Source organism: Vulpes vulpes, chromosome 5 (genome assembly GCF_048418805.1).
Source record: "Vulpes vulpes isolate BD-2025 chromosome 5, VulVul3, whole genome shotgun sequence".
Classification (NCBI taxonomy): Eukaryota; Metazoa; Chordata; class Mammalia; order Carnivora; family Canidae; genus Vulpes; species Vulpes vulpes.
In genome coordinates, this window is record NC_132784.1 from 67,988,602 (window position 1) to 68,009,023 (window position 20,422).

The window sequence follows — 20,422 nt, forward strand, 5'->3', positions numbered from 1 at the left end:
GGGGAAGAACCTCCCAGATTGGGCTTACCAGTTGTGCAGAGCATTGGGCTGTGCCGCCCACTGCTTTTGAATAATAAGGAAAAGGAGAAGAAAACGATCAGAAGCTGCAGTTCCTCTTCCGGCTCTGTCACCGCTGGGAAGACACAGTGGTCACTCCTGTTCCTCACATGGACAGTCGCCCGATCACAACTACCAACGGGGCCTGAGACTCTCCTTGCCCGCCTTTACAAATGAATACGTCATCACTCCAGCAGCACAACTCTCCTTAGTACGTTAAAAACAAAACCAAACAAAACAAGAGCCCCAGTCCACGGACGCGGGCAGGGCGGCTGGACCACGCCTCGGTGTCCCGCACCCTGGGAGGTCCGCACGCGCGGGCGAGCCGGGCGTGCGCGCCTTCTCCAAGCCTTACGGTAAGCGCGGCGCGCAGAGCGACCACGTGGCGGCGGAACCGAGGCCGGGCGGGAATGTGCGGAATGCGCGGCGCAGTCCCGCGCGCCTCCCGAGCCCAGGCCCGGGGTCCCGCGGCGCGCGCCCTCGCCTCCCACCTCTCCGCAAGCGCACGGCACCCCAGCCCCTGCCCGGTCCCCCGGGACTCGCGGGAGAGGGTGGAGCCCCGTGCAGCACCCTGGCGGGGTGTGGGGACGGAGCGCGGCCCTCCGGGCGCCTCGGGCTCCGCACGCCCGGAACTCCCCGGAGGGTCCACGCCCCGCCACCCGCCCTCCCGACGGCAGGAGGCCACGGGACCTAAGCGCAGGAGTGGAGGGCGTTGGGTACGCGACCCCTCTCCCCGCACCTGGAAAAGCATGTCCTTTCCTTTTCCCCTCCTGCAAGTGTCTGGAGCCCCAGAACTCGGAGGCGCCGCATAATAAAGAGCCCACCATGCCTCCACCACCCCCCCCCCAAGGCCGAAGGGAAGGATGGAGACGCTCTGGGGCATTCCAAGGGCACCAGGAAGCAGGCACGAGGATGCGGTCACATCCCAACACAGTCTCCGGGAAAGCGCGGGGATGGGGAGCGAGTGGCCAGTCGTCCGGGCGAAAGGGGGGACGTCGAGCCCTTACCCTGGAGGAGGGAGGGGCATTGGGGGAGCCCACAGGGTCTCAGCGCGGGTCCTCCTCCGGGAAGGTGCGGCTCCGACGAGACGACCCGCGGGCTACCGACCTCCCCTCCGCCCCCCCCCCACGTCCCCGCCCCCGCCCCGCGAGTGTCCGCAGGGGCGCTCCGCGCGCTCAGCAGGGGCGGGGGGCAGCTCCGCCCCAGGTAGGCCGCGGCCCCCTTGGCCCAGGGAGACGCGGATGGGACTTGGCCACCTAGGTCATCACCCCCGCCCCCCAACCGATTTCTTTGCTTGGGTTGGAGGTGGTGATCTCAGTCTGGGCGCCCCACTCCGCGGCACTTGGCTAGAGACGGGCCAGGGGCCCTGAGCCAGGAGGCCAGGGAATTCCTAGTGAACTTTGGGGTTTCATATCGCTCAGGGCACCAGGCGATGCGCTTTGAGGGACGAAGGTCAAGGAGTTAGATCTCCTTTCCCGCCTAAGAGGGCACCTTCTCCCCAGGGCAACCGGAGGCTTTGTAAGCCGCACCCACCCCACCCCCCACCTGTTGGGGTTGGCTTTATAACCCCGGGCACACCTAGCTCAAGGCCTGCAGAGCTGGGGGAGGAGTGTCCCGTCCCCGCGCCCAGCCAGGCTCCCGGCCGGGGGGCGCGGAGGGGGTGGGTCTGTGTGTGGCAGAAATTAATTGATCGGGGGCGGAAACGCAGGTCCGCGGGCAGGGGCGGCGGGAGGTGCGGCTGCCCCAGGTGAGCCCCGCAGCTCGGGAGCGAGGGGAGTCCGCACCGCGTAGCGCCGGCGGGGACAGGGCAGCGCGTGGGCCTCCAGGCTCACCCGAGGCGAGGGGGTGGCGGAAGGGGAGCCCCAGCGCCCCGGGACCCCGCGGCCCGCATTCGAAAGCCTTTTCCGGGGCGACTTAAGAGCTTAGTGCTTTCAAGTCGCCGCCAGGTATGCGGCTGCAGGTGATCCCACCTGGGCGCGCCCGCTCGGGCCCCTGGTGTGGCGGGGGGTGGGGGGGCGCGGCTGCGCGAGGTCGGGGCCCCAGGAGCCCTCTGCTGGGCCCAGCGCCCCCTCCCCACGGCCCCCCGCGGGGCGACGCGCAGCCGCAGAGCGCGCAGGGGTCGGCGCCGCGGCGGGCCGGTTCCTGAATGAACGCGCTCCCTTCCCCCGCCTCAATGAAGGTTCCCACAGCCAGGGACGGTGGCAAACGCGCCTGCCGCCGCGGAATTCGCCCTCTCGGGGCCGGAGATCCGCCCCGGCCGGCCGCGGTCTCCCCCGGGGGCGGGGGCGAGGCGAGGAGAGCGGGAAGGTGATTTAAGTTCCTTTTGGACTTTCTTTCCTACCAACGCGGTGCCTTCCTTGTTGGGCCGCTGGCCCCTTTGTCTCCAAATAGTCCCCGGGAAATAAACGCAGAGCGCTTTAAACGAGCCCAGAAGGCGCAGTGCCCGCCTCGTGCAGCGTTGTTTTTTTTTTTTTTTAAGGCAGTGCAAAATTAAAACTGCAACAGTAACGTTTTTAAAAAGTTGCTTTTCTCTTTGGAAAAAAAAAAAAAACTAAAAACGCGTCCTCGGCTGTCCTAGAAGCAGCCGCCCTCAAGGGCCCGGGGCCGGCGGCCCCCTGTGCAGCTCGGAGGACGCGTATCTGGGCTCCCCGGGGTGGGGGCTGGGCAGCCGGCGCTCCCCGCCAGGCCCCGAATTCCTGCGCCTCCCCCGCGGGTTCCTGGACGGCTGTGCACGCTCGCCGGCCGGGCTTGCACTTTTGCGCTCGTCCCTGAGCGGGGAACTCAACGAAGTTCCTCGTCGAGATCTGCCCGGCCCGCCTAGTAACAGCGCCGCGCCCCCATTGGCTCATGCTAATTCCAGTTTCCTCCGTCCTGCTCCCGGGTTAGGGGGAAGCTCCCTCCCGGACCCGGAGCCCGTCTTGCAGGAGTGGGCGAGCCTCTTGATGACCCGCTGCCCCTCGGCGTCGCCGGCCGCCTCGGGCCGGGCCGGGGCGCCCGCGGGGCTCGGACCCCCGCCCCCGGGGCAGCGGCCGCCCGGCTATAGCGCGCAGCCCCATAAATCATCGGGGCAGCCGCCCGGTCGGGATTTTATGAATGAAAAAGCAGCCGGGCCGCCCTCGTGCGCGGGCTGCTGCGGCGGCGGCGGCGGCGGCGGCGGCTGCGAGGCACCGGCGTGCCCGCGGCCGGCGCGAGCGTGGGTGCCCCGGGCGGGGGCCCGGCGGTGGGCGCTCCCTGGCCCCTGCTCCCTGCGCGGGCCACCCACCGCTTCCGAGGCGCGAGCCGGGGGCAAGTACCCTCCCGGACCCGGAATCTCCGTGACCCTAATTCCCGGCGGGGGAGGGGAGCGGGAAGCGCGGCCTCGGGAGGGGGGTCTGGTCCGGCTGCGAGCGCCCCTGCGCAGGGGAGGGGGCTTTTCATCCGTTTCCTTGGAGTCTTTACTGTCCGGGGATGCGGCGGCTTGATGACACTAAATTGCATTCAGAGGGAAGTCAAGGAACAGTTTTCTTCATTGGGGACAGGTAGTGTAAAAACTTACCCAGAGAAAGTTGAAATTGAGCAAAATGTCCTTCTAATTAAAAAAAAAAAAAGGCACTAAAAGAGACCTTATCTGAACAAAAATTTTGAAAAACCCACATTTTCTCTATTATTTTATATAGCTCTTAAGTTAGTGATAACATTGGATCCCCTCTCGGGTAAACACTAATATATGTAGATTTTGTTTAAAACCAGATCAATACACCCATTTCTTTAACAACAATTGTTCTGATTTTTGCCAGCCCCCCCCCCCCCCGCCATGGTCCCCCCCCTCCCCAGGCGCGAATGCAAACCTGAGCTCCTTGTAAAGGTGCGATGGTGTCCACACCCCCAACAAAACCAATTAAAAAGCTTCCGGTGGTCTTGTCCCAGGTAAGGGAAGCGACTGATATTTCCAGCGATTTAATTAATTTATTTTTTAATTAAAAAATAAGGCAGGACAAGAGACCACTGTGAATGAAGCATTCCATTCAGGGCGTTTTTCTGTTCTGAAATTGCCGGGATGGGGTGGGGGCGGGGGGGGCACTGGGGATCCCTGAAAGGATGGACTGGCCAAGGTAGGAAGACAACCCGCACATCCCCCAGGCGAGGAGGACAGGATGAAGGAAATGCTGGCCACCATCTTGGGCTGCCGCTGGAATTTTCGGACATTTATTTTATTTATTTTATTTTCTGGGCGAGCGCATGCTAGGCTGAAATCCCTTTATGACTTGGGGATACCCCCGCGGGCATTTGCAACGACCCCCCCTGGCGCGGGAGCGCAGCCTCCAGCAGGGTCGCGGGCTCCGCTCCGCGTCCCCGGGCGCTAAGTGGCTCCTGAAATTTACACGTGTTAATGAAAATGAAAGATGTAGACGCGGAGGTCCCCTGGCCGCCCGGCCGCCCGTGGGTGCCCTCGTGGCGTTTTCGGGAACGCGCCCATTCTCCCGGCTCGGATCTAGGGTGTCGCCGGGCCCTGGGGTCCCTCCCCCCTCCATGCGCTCTCTCCCGGCTGCGTGTAGCCTGCCCGCCCCCACCCCGCCCCCGCGGTACCCCTGCAGAGCCACCTCCACCCCCCCAAATCCGGGGGGACCCACTCGCAGAGGGCAGACACCCCTGCACCCCCTCTTCCCCGGCGGGGAGAAAGGCGGCCTCGAGCGATTTGCATTTCTATGAAAACCAGGCTTCGGGGGCGACTCAGCCGCGGGGCAGGCGCGGCGCCTCCGGGATGGCTTTTGGGCTCTGCCCCTCTCCGCTCCCCGGCGCTCGGAGCCCGCGCCCCCTCCCCCTGCGCCCGCCCCCCCCCCCCCCCCCCCGCCCGCTCCCATTCTCTGCCCCGCTTTGATCTCTGCTTAACAACAGTAACGTCACAGGGACTACAGGGGAGTTTTGTTGGAAGTTGCAAAGTCCTGCAGCCTCCAGAGGGCTGTCGGCGCAGTAGCAGCGAGCAGCAGCGTCCGCGCGCTCCGGCGAGGGGCAGACGAGCTCGAGGGAGCGCGGACCGAGCCGGGACCCAGCGCCGCGCGCAGGCCGCCAGCACAGCCCCCGCCATGGCACACCAGCTCCTGTGCTGCGAGGTGGAGACCATCCGCCGGGCGTACCCCGATGCCAACCTGCTCAACGACCGGGTGCTGCGGGCCATGCTTAAGGCGGAGGAGACTTGCGCGCCGTCCGTGTCCTACTTCAAGTGTGTGCAGAAGGAGATCCTGCCGTCCATGCGGAAGATCGTGGCCACCTGGATGCTAGAGGTGCGGGCTCTCGCCGGACGCTCCTGCCACTTGTTGCCCGAACCCACGGTTCTTTGCTTCTCTCCCGCCCCAACTCTGAAGTTTGCCAGGGGGTTGCTAGGAACCGCATTTTCAAAATACATAGATATCGTGGGTATTTTTTGAACGAGGAGGGGGTGGGGGTGGGGTCGTCTGAAATTCCCTCTCCGGGCGGGGATAGTGGGGGTGGGGTGGGGGAGCGGTCGGGCAGGGGACCCTTCGCGGAAAGCCGGCTCGCCAGGGGCACCCCAGGTGGCTGGAGGGTGCGGGCCGGCGGCCCCCGCCCGCGCCCGAGCCCGGCGGCGCCTCCTCTCCGGCCGCGCGGCCGCGAGCCGCCGGCTCCAGGGGGAGGGGGCATCGATTCGATTTTTAAATTAATATCCATGGACACGTATGCAAGGGCCGCTCGTGCCAGTATTATGCGCCATCTTTGTTCTTTTATTGCAAAGCAAAAGTGTTTATTAATAATTGGGGGTAGGGTGGGGGCGGGGAGCGGCCGGCGAGGCGCTGGGGCCGCCGCGAGGGGCCGCGCGGCCGCCGGGAGCGGGAGGGAGGGGCGCGGGGCCGGAGCGCGGGCGGCCGGGGGGACCCCGCGAGGGGAGAGGGGCCCCTTTGTTCCAGCTGCGAGTCCCGGGGCGCCCCGCACGGCCAGCCTGGGCCGGAGAGTACGCCGAGCTGCAAGGTCGCGTGGCCCCCAGGGCCCTGGGGATTGACCCTGGTCCGCAGGGGTCTCTGCGTGGGGGACGCGTCTGCGGAGAGCTGGCGGCCCGGGGCGCACCCGCAGGCCCTCAGCGGGCGCCCGGGACACCCGCAGATATTTTAAAGTAATTTTTGAAAGTGCGGCGTGGTGCCCTTGCGAGAGGGAAGCGGCGCCCGCGCCCAGCGGGGGGGGGGCCCGAGTTTGAATTCCTGGGGCTCTCCCCGGAGCCTGCAACGAGCTCACGACCCCCGGCCTGGGTAGAGGGCCGCCCGAGGGTCATTTTCAGGGGTTTTTTGTGCGCCCAGTTATTTTTTTTATATTTTTAAATATTTTTTGAAAAGATGACGTCTGGGGAAATGCGGCGCGGCGGCCTGGGACGCCACCTTTGTGTCTCGCAGGCGCTGTGAGCGCGGCGCCCGGCCCCGCGGCCCGCCCCGCAGCCCCGCGCCCCCGCCCGCGCCCGCGCCCCCGCCCCCGCCCCGGGGTGGCGAGCCCCGGCCTGCAGCCCCCGCGCCCCCACGCGGGCCGGGGTCCCCGGCGCACGCCGCCCGCCGTGCCCACCGCCGCCCCCGCCGTGCCAGCCGCCCGGGGACTTTCCCTTTCAGTTTCGGGGTGGGTGGGCATCGGGGGCACGCGGGGCAGGGGGCTCCCACGCGGGGGAGGGGCCGCCCCCCACACGCGCCCGGGACCCGCGGCGGCGGTCACGGCCCCGGTGCCCCGGCAGGTCTGCGAGGAGCAGAAGTGCGAGGAGGAGGTCTTCCCGCTGGCCATGAACTACCTGGACCGCTTCCTGTCGCTGGAGCCCGTGAAAAAGAGCCGCCTGCAGCTGCTGGGGGCCACCTGCATGTTCGTGGCCTCGAAGATGAAGGAGACCATCCCGCTGACGGCCGAGAAGCTCTGCATCTACACTGACAACTCCATCCGGCCCGACGAGCTGCTGGTAACCGGGGACCCCTGCCGCCCACCCACCCACGCACGCCCCTGGAGCCCGGGGTGGGGGAGGTGCGGGGGGTGCCCGCGGGCCGCCGACGCACCCTGCACCCCAGGGCCGGCGCCCGCACCGGTGGAGCCCTCCCGAGCAGCGGCCCGGACCCCCGCCGCCCCCATCCCCAGCGCCCCGCCACTCGGGGCCGGCGGCCGCTCGGACTCCCACCCCGTGAGCGCCCTAGCGCGGCCAAAAAGTGGGCGGCGCGCGCCCCCTAGCGACGGCGGCGCGCGCCTTTGCAAGGGCTTGCGTTCCAGGTGCGGATCCTCTTCGCTGGCACCCTCTCCTCTTGGGGTGGCATGCCCCGTCCCTTCGCTCGCGGGCCCTTATGCATGGACTGGAGGGCAGGCGACGGGAGCTGCCCCTGCACCTCTCCTGACGCTGGTACACCCCACTTTCACAGCAAATGGAGCTGCTCCTGGTGAACAAACTGAAGTGGAACCTGGCAGCCATGACCCCACACGACTTCATCGAGCACTTCCTCTCCAAGATGCCAGTGGCAGAGGAGAACAAACAGATCATCCGCAAGCACGCACAGACCTTCGTAGCGCTCTGTGCCACAGGTAGGGCAGCTGGGTCCTGCAGCAGCCCCCGCCAGCCCCTGCCTCCCTGGGTGCCCCTTGCCCCTCGCCTCAGTTTCCTCATCTGAGGAGGTGGTCCCCAGGCCCCTCCTGCTCTCTGAGGTGCTCCTCTTTCCTTGGACTGTGTGCTGAGGTTAGGTGCAGGGTTGGGGGGCAGTCCCTTCCTGGGTCAGGCGACTGAGGCCGCCCAGGACCACCACACAGTGCCCTGGGGATGGGGCTGGGTGGTCTGCCAGGGTGTGGCCACTCCGAGCTGAAAGGGGTTTACCTTGGCTGCCCAGCCTGCCTCCCTACTCCTGTCCTCTCCTCTCCATCTCCAGTCCTTCCCCGTGTCCTCAAGGGGCCCCCTTCTGGCCTCTCCCGGGCTGGGCCACCTGCCAGGGGCGCCGACAGGGGTGGGGAGTGGCGGCCCGCAGTGCCTGCACCACGTGCTCTGGGCTGCCAGCAGCAGCCCTTGTGCGGGGGCGGCCAGCAGAGGAGCTTGGCTGCCTGAGGCCCCACCAGGGGTGCCTCAGGCCGGCAGAGCTCAACTGAGCCCTGGGAGGGGCTTCAGAGCGGCCCCAGGCTTGGGCTGCTGTGGTTGGCAGCGGGGGTCCAGCCCTCCCTGCCCCTGGCTGGGCTCTGAATGGTCCCTGGGGGCCTCTCCCTGGCACTGCCCCGGCCCGAGCCCCTGGGCAGCCAGCGTTTGAGAACTCAGCACAGACCATGCATACGTACACTCCATGTTGCCTCTCATTTCCCCCGGCCCTGGCCCTGACACCCTGTGACCTCTTTCTTTTTCCTTCTGATCGCATGGGCTGGGCCCAGGAGATCTGGAAAACCCTGCCTGGGGACCTATGCCCCGATCCCAGCTAGCTCTGCAGTGGGCCACCCTCGCCCCTGATCAGGCCTCAGCTGTCACACGTGTTTGGGGCTCACTGTGGGTGACCAAAGGGCCACACGGCATCAAAGGGGCCAGTTGGCATCTATCACTCCCCAGAAGCAGCAGAACCCCTAGTCCGGCATCTCCCAGCACCCTCCTGATATTGGGGTGCTCTGGTGATGGCTATTTCTGGGTCAAGCGAGAGTGGGAAGGTTCTGTTGGCCTCCCCATCCTCCACCTCCTGTTCAAGGTGTGAACCCCCCTCCACGGAGCCCTTCCCAGTGAGAAGAGTAGGGGTACACGGTCGTCGGCCTGGATGGATCTGAAGGGTGGCATCTCTGGCCCTGGGGCAGGGGCCGGGAGCCTCCCACTGGCCGTCCCCTCAGCCTCCAGGGGCCAGCCCCGCAAGCAGGCAGGGGAGGCATTCTCTGGCTGGGGCGCCTCGGAAGAGAGCGGCCTCTGGAGACTTCCAGGCAGCCTTTTATGGAGCTGAAAGTGGTTCAGAGAAACGGCAGAGTTTCCTGGAGATAATGCAAGGAATAGTTCTTGCACACCCTCCCCCCCAGGATGGCTGGGGCAGCCTGGAGCTCCCCCTCTCCCAGAACCCCAGGGAAGTGGGGTGTGTAGCCTGCATGCAGTGCTGGCAGTTGAGGGAGGCGAGCCTGGTGCAGAGGCTATAAACGGGCTTTGGTGCTGGCTCTCCAGCCACCGTGGGTCAGTGTTCATGAGCATGCCCAGCCTGTCCAGCCTGCTGGAGGAACACTGGGCCCAGCAAGCACCTCCAGCCTGCTGGGGGAAGGTGAAGGGATGGCCGGTGGTCACCCAGCGCCTTACATGCATTAACTCCAGGGTGGGGCCCCGAGGGGGACAATCAGGCCAGAGGAGGAAAGGGCCACCTGCCTACCCAGGTCCCCCAGAAATATTCTCCAGGCCCAGATCCTCACCTGCACGGTTCAAAATGCAGCTGTGCCCTCCATCACAAGGGGACCTCTCTCTGAATGATTGCAGCTCAAAAACAGAAACTGAGTTGGAAGCATGAGCAAAAGCCCCAAAAGATATTTTTGTCCTCCACAGAGCAAGGGTCCCGCTTAATGGTACCATTGTGGGGGGACGGACTCTGTTCTTCTTGCTCTGTGTGCTTGCAAACTGGGGCCCCTACATATCTGCACACGTGCACACGTCCCCCCATACCAGAGTTCAGTTTTGTTCTTCTGTTAACGTGTGCATACATGTGTACACTAGAGCTTTGTAGGGTGCTGCAGTGGGTTAGGTAAGCAAGCTGCTGGTGCTCAGGAAGCTGACAGTTGAGTCTAGTGAGGGGGTCTTAGCAAGGGTCGCAATGCCACCCAGCTCCAGTGGTTGCTCTGGCAGTGGCCCGCAGGCTCTCTGCACTTGACAGAGTGGAAGCAAGTGTCAGAACTTTGGGGGTGCAGTTGGGTTGCTCCTTATCTACACCCTATAAGCCTATAATCGTGCACATTCGTACACACATGTGCACACCCACACTCCTTATCTAAACCCATAAACCCTGCACCACATGTGCACACACACCCTTCCATGGGGAGCTGGCCCCACATCCCCCCTCCCTCTCAGATGGCCGTCTCAAGGTCCAGCCAAATTGTTCGGATGGCACCAGCCTCTGCCTGCAGCCCCGATGTGCCTCAATGAAGCGCTTTTCATTCGTGGCTCCCGGCTCACAGACTGGGTGGGGACTGCTCCCATTTAAAGAGGGGGTAAGAGGTGTTATGCTGTGTTAGGGATTTCTTTTCCAAGTGGCCACGGCCCCTGGCAGCAGGTTCTGTTGCCCCTCCAGGGTGGCTCCCTTTCTGCGGAGGCCCCTGATCAGTGGGGCCTGCGTCTGCTCCTGGGATGGAGCCTTGGGGGGAAGCACAGGGATGCACCCCTAGGCCTACAACACTCCACTCCCTCTGCTCAGTGCCCCCAGCTCAGCTCAGTCAGCCTAGTCCTGGTGCTCTGTGTGCACAAGATGAGGCCAAGGGGCTGACAAAGATGCCACATGGGCCCCCTGCCCAAGATGTGGAGATCAGTGGCCTCTCCCACCAAGAATGCCTCACTGGGCGCCACGGGACGACAGCCCACAGGCACCGCATGGCCACTTATACGTCCTTCCTGCTTTCCCACCTTTTTATGACAAGTGTGGGAGGTGCTGGGCTCAGCCTAGGAGGAAAGGCAGGGATTCCACCATCCATCACTGAGCTGAGCCTCGGGGCAGAGGGGACCGTGTGCTGGCTGATTGGCAGGTGAAGTAGTGAGGTGATGCTACACCAGCTGTGTCCCAGGAGGAAAAGAGGGTGGGAAGAAGCATCTGATGCCCCCACGAGGAGCAGTGCCCACGCCCCCCCCCCCCCAACACACACACACACACTCTTCGAGGGCTGGGAGACCTAGGGGTAGGGGAGACTCATGTGGCCCGGCACACCTTGTAGGTCGTTATAAATTTTTTGCAGATACACGACATGTTCCCAAGGCTCAAGTACAGCAATGTCCCCTCCCCAGAGGCCTCTGCAGTTTGTTTTTGCCAATGGCTATTTCTTTAGTTGGCTTTTTTTGTTGTTTTCAAGTGAACATCTCCAGCCTGTGTTGGGTGGATCCCATGCCTGGTTTCTGCTCTCGGGCACTGGGAGGTGCGGGGAGCCAGAGCCCCTCTGACCAGCCCTCAGAATCCGCAACCCAGGCTGGCCACGGGTTGGGACGCACCCTGATGCAGAGCCAGTGCTCAGCCTGCTGGGATCATGGGGTCCTGTGGAGGGTGCCCCGCTCATGGCTCTCTTGCCTCTCTCCATTTCTGCTGCAGATGTGAAGTTCATTTCCAACCCACCCTCCATGGTGGCAGCTGGCAGTGTGGTGGCCGCCGTGCAAGGTCTACACCTGGGAAGTTCCAACAGCTTCCTGTCCTACCACCGCCTCACTCGGTTCCTCTCCAAAGTGATTAAGTGTGATGCGGTAAGTGATCGAGTACATGCTGCTCCCATGCTAGCTTGGCAGGGCCTGCCCAGCACCAGGTACTAGAAACTTTTAGCACCTAGGGCTCCAAACCAGTTCGCTGATGACATGCAGTGGCTCATGCCAAGACCCCCAGAGGTGATGGGGGCATGGGGGACCATGCTGGGGGATGGGACTGGTGCCTAGGTTCAGAGGCATGGGACCTGGTGCCAGGCTGACAGGGTGCCAGCCTCACCCCACTCTCCTGGGGCTCCTTTGGAAGGAGAAGCACCTCTCAGAACTGCGGGCAGGCCAGGGGGGGTCCTCAGGCTTCTAGTGCACCTCCCCCCCAGCCTGGGGCTCCCAGAGCAGGCAGGAGCCATAAAGCCCTCCCGGTGAGCTGTCCAGGAAGAGGGGCCACAAGGCAGGCCCGTCAATGATCCGTGCCCTAATGGCATGTGGAGTTGGGGCCCAGTTGAGCTTTGTCTGGGCCACAATGCGGATGGCTCATAAATGGGAGCTTGAAAAGGCTTCTGTGAGGTCTCCAGACGCAACAATGGCCCGTGGAGACAACCCCGTGTTTTACGGCCCCTTTGAGTGGCTGCTGCCCTTGGAGCCCAGAGCCGGAGCCGATTGTGTCTTCCTTCTTAAAAATGCCATTGTTTTATTCCCAGTTCCTTTCTTGTCTTAGAGAAAGAATGGAAGTCACAGTTATAGGGGTTTGTGGCCTTTACCAGATTAGACCCGCGAGGTTGGTGGGTCAGCCCTCGGCCCCGCTGGTGTGCCGAGTGGGAGCAAGTGACCGCCCTGACCCCGGTACAGGTCTGCCTCGGGCTCTGTCTGCCTTCTGGTGGTCCGCCGTCCAGTGCCCTGGAGGCCCTGTGGGCCCTAGTGGCTGCTGCCTCACCACACAGTTCCGGAAACGCCAGGCTGTGAGCAGCAGCCGATGCGACCCCCGCCAGGCACTGCTGGCTGCCTGGAGGGGGTGGCATTCTTGCATCTCTCCCTCCTGGGAGCAGGTGGCTCCCCTCTCAGTCTCTGTGCTTACTGAGCGCCTAGAGGGATGGGGTGTCCTGGCTGCTGGGGACCCTCAGCGAGGGAGACACAGCACAGAGAGAGTTGTGGGAAATCACTACACGATCCCTTATGTGGAGAGAGATTGTATAAGTGAGATTGGAACCAAGATTGCAGCTGACGGACGGGGGAGAAATTGGTTGAGGCTGGAATTCATTAGTCTGGTTACCTGGGGACAAATGAAGCAGAGCCCAGATGCAGAAAACCCTGGGCCGCAGAGCCCTGTTCTCAGGCTGCCCATCCCCAGAGCTGGCCCCCGGGGTCTCCAGCTGGCTCTTCCTGGGCTGACACTGGGGATCTCAGTGGCTGCAGGGAGGAAGTTAGGGCCACACAAAGGGAGTCCCTTCCTGCACCCCTCTGCCCTCCCCTCCACCACATGGCCTCCCAAGTAACCAGGTGCAAGTAAACCCGTTGCCCCTGCGAGCTGCCTGCCAAGAGCCACTGTGGGTGGGTGCCGTTGGGCCTCGGGTGGGACTGGGGGGCTGTTCTGGGTGCTTGGGGAAGCTATCAGGAGTCCTGGGTCCCACGCCAGGCCTTCTGGGCCTCTGTTTCCTCATCTGTAAAACTGGCTGTTTGCACCCACTCTGCCATCCTCACTTGCCATGACAAATACCAAAGAGGTGGGGTAAGAAAGCCCTCCGTGTACAAACATAGAGCTCTGTGAACAGGGCAGGTCCTCAGGGGTCCACTCAGAAGCCTTGCTGGCCTGGATCCACTTCTTCTGCGCAGTGAACACCCACCCATTTCTAGCCCCACCTGGTTGGAAGCTCAGCGGCACCTTCCCCTCGGTGCGCCCGTGGTTCACCTGTCCCATGGGAAAGGCACAGGTCTGTTTTCCAGGCCTGACTGGCAGGTCTACCTGGTTCTAGAATAGAAGCCCCAGTGCAGCATCCCAGGGGTTGGGACAGGCAGCCTGACACCTGCACCTCTGAGCTCCTGGGAGATTTGCCTCCATGAGACCAGGAGAGGTTCCTGGACTCGCAAGATTCCTCTAGGGGTGTTGAGACCTCAGGGAGGGCGCTAGCAGAAGAGATCTGGCAGGAGGGGGGCGGGGGGCAGTGCTGGGTACAGGCCAAGCAGCGAGGATGGAGGGGGATAAAGGGTCCAGGTCCCCCCAGGCCACCCAACGTTCATCCTCAGTCATGCACGGACTAACGCTTTTGACGGCCATTCATCACAGAAGGCTGGGTTCACTGCGAGGGCTGACACCGCAGAGGTTAAGTCCGAAAAGCAGGGCTCGGGGGGCCCTCTCTGACCTGGATCAAATGGCACTGAATCCGCTGAGGGCAGCAGCAGGGCTGGTGGGAACAGCGAGCTGGGCTCAGAGCCTGGCAGAGGAATCCAGCGGGGGGCTAGGGCCCTGGGGCGGCTCAGGGCAGGCCAGGGAGGCACCCGGCCCATGGCTGAGGGCCTCTGTGTGCACAGAAGACAGCCAGCAGCCCCCTTTGGTCCCAAGTAGGTGTGTATGCTCCTCAGGCAGGGACAGTAGGTGGCCAAGCGGGGAGCCCACGCTGGTCAGTCCTGGGGTTTGGGCCGTGGCTCCACGTTGTCCTTCACCAGATCTGGGGGAAGGCAGTGCTGTAGATGAACCTCACTTTCACAGAAACAGTCCAAGTCCTGGCGTTTGGGAGAGGGCCCTCCCTGCAGGCCTCAGCCTGAGGACCCCTGTCTCCTGTCTGGCCAGGACTGTCTCCGGGCGTGCCAGGAGCAGATCGAAGCCCTGCTGGAGTCCAGCCTGCGCCAGGCCCAGCAGCAGAGCCTGGACCCCAAGGCGGCGGAGGAGGAGGAGGAGGAGGAGGAGGCCGACCTGGCCTGCACGCCCACCGATGTGCGAGACGTGAACATTTGAGGGTGCGCGCGACGCGGGAGGGGCCGGCCCCGGGTGCTCCCCGGACAGGACCGCTCCTCGCCAGGACCGGTCACGACCAGAAGGGAAAGTTTCCTTCTCCTTTACTGTTGGTTTTTTTTTTCCTTTGCTCTTTCTCCCTTCCGTCTCTGACTTAAGCAAAAGAAAAAAAAAAAAAGTACCCGAAAAAAAGATCTTTAAAAAAAAAAAAAAAAAGGAGAGAAAAAAATAGTATTTGCATAACCCTGAGCTGGGGGGTGGGGGGAGGTTTGCTACAAAAATAGAGGATCTTATACCCCATAATCAACTAGATTTTCTTTTATATGGATGTGTTTGTGTCTCTGTGTCGTAAAGGATAGGCATTAACAGGAAGAATGAGTCTGCAGGGGAGGATTAGATTTGATTCTTTACGTGTTTAAAACAAAACCATACAAAAAAGCATAAAAACATCTTAAAAACTAGAAAAAAAAAAGCCAACCAACCATTTTTGAAGTAGAAGAGGATTTTAGGTAGCCAACGTGCTCTTGTGCTTTAAGGCGGCTCTAGGTATCCTGCATCTCGCTTGCTCGTGCATGTAGTCACTTTATAAGTCATTTGCGCGTGTTTATTTTATTCTGTAGGTAGGCGTGTCACCTCTTCACCTGTCCGTGGCTGATGTAACCTCGGTTAGCGTAGCGTAGAGCTCAGCGTGGTTGCCTGCTGACTCTCGCTCGGCCGCCCCAGAACTGGTGGCCAGGGCCCCGGCCAGCGCAGCGGTCACAGAAAACCAGCTCTGCCTCCTGGCCTGCGCTGCCGGAAAGAGAACCCGCCATAGCGACGTAATATATTCTATTTTTATAATCTTCCTATTTTTGTAGTTGCCTGTTGATGAGATGCTGGTTTTTCACCCCCACAGACCTGCAGCCTGCTCACATCCAGGTGAAATCCACAGCTCCTTTTTTTTTTTTTTTTTTTTTCCTTCTCAATATTCTAGAACCATTCCATTTCAAAGCACTTTCAATCCAGCGGTTATAGGGAATCTCTCTTGTTTATGTTGTGTGTGGAGCGGGGTGGGGGTGGGGGGACAATTTCTTAATGGAATGGTTTGGGAATATTCACGTCCTTGTGTGCAGACAGGATTGCGAGGCAAGTGCATGTCACTATGGAGTTAGTGAGAGGGGATGTTCTTGAAGATGAGCTTCCGGTCAAGAAGTGCATTCTTACATTGCCAGGATGATGCGTTCCTTTCTCTGTAGAGCAGTGGAAGTTCGGGAGTCCTTGGTGCCAACTGGTGTTTGGAAGTAGGGGCCTTTAAAGGCTTACCTAGAGAACGCGTAGTGTAAGGGTTAGGAAGGTTTTTAAACACTAAAATATATAATTTATAGTTAAGGCTAAAAAGAATATTTATTGCAGAGGATGTTCGTAAGGCCAGTATGATTTATAAAGTAATGCAATTTCCCCTTGATTTACACCCACACACACACACACACACACACACACACATACACTTTTCTGCCTTTGACGTTGCAGGTTTCATACAGTTTATAAAAGTTCGGTCCTTTTTCGTAGGAGAGAGAAAAAGATCCTGAGGAAAAACACGGCATGGATTCGGGCTGATTCAGCCTGTCTGGCATTGCCCCAAGCGGGAACCCCACCTGAGAGGCCTCAGAGTTCCACAGAAAATTAGGGTACTCGAAACAAGTTCAGCCCCGACATATTCTTGTCCCCTTTTGAAAAAAAGTTTAGCGACGAATAGACAATTTGCACATCTTGGCTATGTACCTTTTTGTAATGACTACGTAGGATGAGTCGAAGGCAGGGAGAGCACAGGGCTGGTGCTTGGTGAGGGTGCGGGGGGCATGCAGAGGGCCGACAGCGGGACCACGCGGCAGGCGGGCTGCGGCTCGGTTTCCTGATTCGCTGCTACCGATGACTTCCCAGCACAGTTTGGAAACAGATTCACATCGCTTTTCTGTATCTCTTTCACATTGTTTTGCTGCTATTGGAAGATCAGTTGTTTTGTTTTGTTTTGTTTTACAATGTCATATACTGCCATGTTCTAGTTTTAATTTTCTCATAGAAAAATGTATTAAGGGCGCCTTTTTTTTTGTAGATTTTTTTTTTTATGTGATCAATTTTGACTTAATGTGATTACTGCTCTATTCCAAAAAGGTTCCTGTTTCACGATACCTCATGCTTCTCTTAGCCATGTGTAGACCAGGCGGTCAGGCTCCATCTGACCCGCAGGCCCCCTGCTTCGGCAGACATGAGGACAGGATCCCGGAAATGGGCCTGGCGGGGTGGGCTCCAGGCCGCGATTGTGCGCCCAGCCCGGCGTCCCCGGGGCCGCGACCGCTTCCTTCTCCCTGCGCTTGTAACGCTGGGCTGTCCACCTGACCCGGGACGTGCTACCATCATAGTTTTTTACAGCCGTATTGTTCTTTACGTGTAGCTATGAAAGTTGCATTATTATATTATTATTATTGTAACAAGTGTGTTGTCACGTGCCACCGTGGTGCTGTGCTGCAGGACCCAGAAACTCGGGATGATCAGAATAGCTTCTGGACTTGGTTAAAGTTCCGGGTGTTGCATCTGTTATTATGTACCAGCGTTGTTTGTTCTCTTCATTACAGCGTCATGCTAATTTAAAAAAAAGACTCCAGATCTCAGCGAAGCCAGCTAACAGTGCTGTGTGCCCGAGTCGCCTAGCACGCTGCCGAACCAAAAGGATTTGCACCGCTGGCAGCCCCTGCCCCAGCAGGGTCAGCCTGGGTGCTCCCGGGCCATTGGCAGGCCCGGGCCCCGCCCCACCCCGCCCCGCCCCTGCAGGAACACTGCTTCCGCTTACCTCAACCGTTCTGGCTGCGGCATCTCTGTCTGAACCAAACGGGGTCCTTGAGGGACGGTCTGTCCTCATGGGGGGTGAACGTTGTGTGTGCTCAAAGGCCAAAGGCCGGTGGCAGGTCTGGGGAGCACAGCGGAGTCTGTCCTGTGACCAGCAAGTCTGTGAGGGTCTCTGGTGGGGAGGCACTTTTGGTCTGTGTGTGTTTTGGTGGCACACTGTGGCACAGACATATAACCGGCACGTTTCCAGCAGAAAAAAAGACAAACGTGAAAAGCCTAGAAATAAAATTGGTAAAACCCCAGTGCGGTGCCTGTTTGTTTCCTGGGGTGGGCAGGGAGCCAGGGGCACGGGGCCCAAAGCCAAGGAACAGGGTCCGACCGCCCATTCCTGGGCTGGAGGGGAATGGCAGGCAGGCGGGGGTTCCCGCCTGGGCACTGCCAACGCTCAGGGCCACGTCCTCTATTACGGGGTGCTGTCCTGTGCCCTGTAGGGTGTTGAGCTGCATCCCTGGCCTCTACCCATTAGATGACAGGACTGCCTCTGGTTGTCACAGCCCAAAAGGACTCCTGATGTTGCTAGAGGTCCCTGATGATCCAGCGGGAGTATGCAATGCTCTGGGCTGGGAGAAAATTGGTAGGGGGCAGGCATGGGTGGGAGGGGCCACTTGGACCCCCCAGGCGGGTGAGGAAACTCTGGAAAGAGGTGGGGAAATCTCTGCAGGCGCTCCTGCCACCTGACGGGAGCTTGTGGCCCTAGGGGTGAGGCCCAGCTTGCTGGCCAGGACTAGCTCCCAAGCGCACCTCCCACCAGCAACCCCCCAACGCTATTTGCAGATAGGAAAATAAACAAGCCAACATTCACTCACCCTCCTGTGGTGCAAACTGCTATTTGCTCTTGGTGAATCACGGTCCCGAGGCCCCCCCAGCTCAGGGAGGAGAGCAAAGCGCGTGTTCGGGCTTCAGTCCGGTGGCCTTTCACACAGACCCGGTGCCCTAGGAGACCTAGTGGACACCTGTGACGTCCGACTTGGCTTCAGATGCACGTGGCCAGCCTCGTTTCCAGCCCCAGGTGGAGGCAGGGATTGGACTAGGACACACCATGGGGGCCTGGGCCTCGTCCCAGAGTCTGGGGCCCCAGCATGTCCTCACCTCCCAGGTGGTCGGGTTCAATGAGTGCTTAGGAGGGAAGCTGGGTCTCATGCCAAGGGTATCACTCCTTGTCAGGGCATTTTGCCGTGGCCTTTATGAGGCTGCCGCTGTATATCAGCCCACCCCGGAGGGTGCCCCTCTCTGCGGGAAGCCTCCAGATGGGCAATGTTGGCTCCCCACATGCATCAGAGCATCTGGGAGCCAGCGGGGTGTGGCGGGATGGGGACTGCTGCTTTCCCCACGGTGGCCCCACACAGCAGGTGCACGGCTCAGAGCTCCGAAAGGGCCTCTGACCCAGCAGACTGAGGGACAGTGAGAGCCAGGGAGGCACCCACCCAACCCCAGGGACAGGCCAGGGGTGTCCTGAGGAGCAGTTTCAGGGGAGCAGGGGTAACAATCTCACTGCATCAGGTTTCAGCAGAAATTGGGCCCAGCAAGTGGGGCAGCCAGGCCTGCAGAGCCATTCTGTGTGTTCAGTGGAAAGGCCATGAGGCATGGACAGCAGGTGCAGGGGGCATCAGGGAGGGCTCTGGAGTTCCCCCTGCCCTAACTCTGGTCTCAGAACCCCGGGAAAGGACTCTAGGCCTTACCTGGCAAGCCACCACGGCTCCTCAGGGGACAGCAGGGCAGGCCCTGCCCCTTGCCCCTTGCCCTCTGCCCCCTGCTGGGAGGTCTGGCTGCCCCCAGCATCTGTCCCAGGTCACAACTGGCCTTTGAGGGACTTCTGAGACTGCTGCCCCTCTCCCAAGCCCAAAGCCTGTTCTGCCGGCCCCACCACCTCACTTGGGGCTTGCCCTGTCTCACGGCCACCTGTGCCCGAACCCTCTGGGGCTTCTAGCTCCTTCCAGCTCCATCCAAGGTCCTAGGACTCGAGCCAGCTCTCCCCCCTCACCTCTGTCTACTCCCCACCCACTTCTCACACCCACATCTCCCCCTCACCTCACCTCTCCCCCTTCACCGCATCTCTCACCTCTCTCCCTCACCACACGTCTCCCCCCCCTCACCCCCACCTCTCTCCCTCACTTATGTTCCCCCAGCCTCAGGTACTCCAGCCCCGAGCCTCCACCCGTGGGACTACAGACACACAAATACTTCCTGCCTCCGGTTCTGTACCTGAAGTGCCCCCCGACCTCCCCTCCAGGTCCCCTGCAGGCGGTCACACCCCCGGCCCTGGCAGGTGGCTCTGGGAGGCCCAGAAATGATGTTACCTGGGCGTCACCCATTCTGGGCCCTGAGCGCTTGAGGACAGGTGCCTCGCTGACCCCTCTGTCACCCTGTCCCCAGCCTGGCAAACAGCAGGTGCTCAGAATGGAAAGGGCAGAAGCCACAGCCCATGGGCCAGGCCCAGCCGGCTTTGTGAGTCGCAGAGGGGCGACCCTGCCCACCCTGGGGTGTGGAGGGCAAACCCCCAAGTCCTGAAAAGTGGCCCCAGGGACCCAGGGACCCAGGATGTGGCACTGAGCCAGTCAGGTCTGCAGGGGTGGGTGCTGCGGGGCCCCAAGGGGCCACAGCCACAGCCCCCACGTCAGGCTCCAGGAACTCCTCGGAGCCCATGCCCCTCAGGTCCCCCAGGAGCCTGCAGCCCGCACACCTGGGCTCTGTGTTTGGTGGGGGACGACTGTCCCACCGCAGGCCACTCCCGGCAGCGGGCGCCGCAGCGGGGGCTCGAGAGGGAGCTTGGTGCCAGGGGCCTGGCCGCGGGAAGCGTGTCCCTCGCACGCTGGACGGGCCCCTGCAACACACGGGGCTTGTCAGCCCAGGAATGCCTTTGATCAGGAGTTCATGCAGAGGGGGCCGCAGCCCGGGCCGCTAATCCGTTCCCACAGCCCCCGGCCGGCCGCCCCCAGCCCTGAGCCGCACAGAGCCCCGGCAGACAATAGCCGGCGGACAGTGGGCGGGCAGCGCCAGCCAGGGCCTTGGGGCCCACATCCGGGGCATTGTCACCACCTCTCTGGGGGGCGCACGGGGGGGGGGGGCACAGAGCCCTCCTGGAGGGGCTGCAGTTGGCCTCCGGCCTCTCCGAAGAGGCTGGGGCCGCCAATCCTTTCCATTTGTGGCTGCGGGCAGTGGAGACGGTGGCTGTCTGCACACGGCCTCCCTAGTGACGTCCGGCCTGGAGGGTC

The 20,422-nt window shown here is 61.7% G+C and overlaps 1 protein-coding gene across 1 annotated transcript; it reads left to right on the forward strand.

Moving 5' to 3' along the window:
• The first annotated feature begins 297 nt into the window (after positions 1-297).
• CCND1 (cyclin D1) lies at positions 298-17,452 on the forward strand. Its single transcript, XM_026004220.2, has 6 exons — positions 298-413; positions 4,944-5,318; positions 6,761-6,976; positions 7,425-7,584; positions 11,280-11,428; positions 14,166-17,452. Exons 2-6 carry the CDS (start codon positions 5,121-5,123, stop codon positions 14,328-14,330), a joined length of 888 nt encoding a protein of 295 aa, XP_025860005.1. The 5' UTR covers positions 298-413; positions 4,944-5,120; the 3' UTR covers positions 14,331-17,452.
• Positions 17,453-20,422: the final 2,970 nt, after the last annotated feature.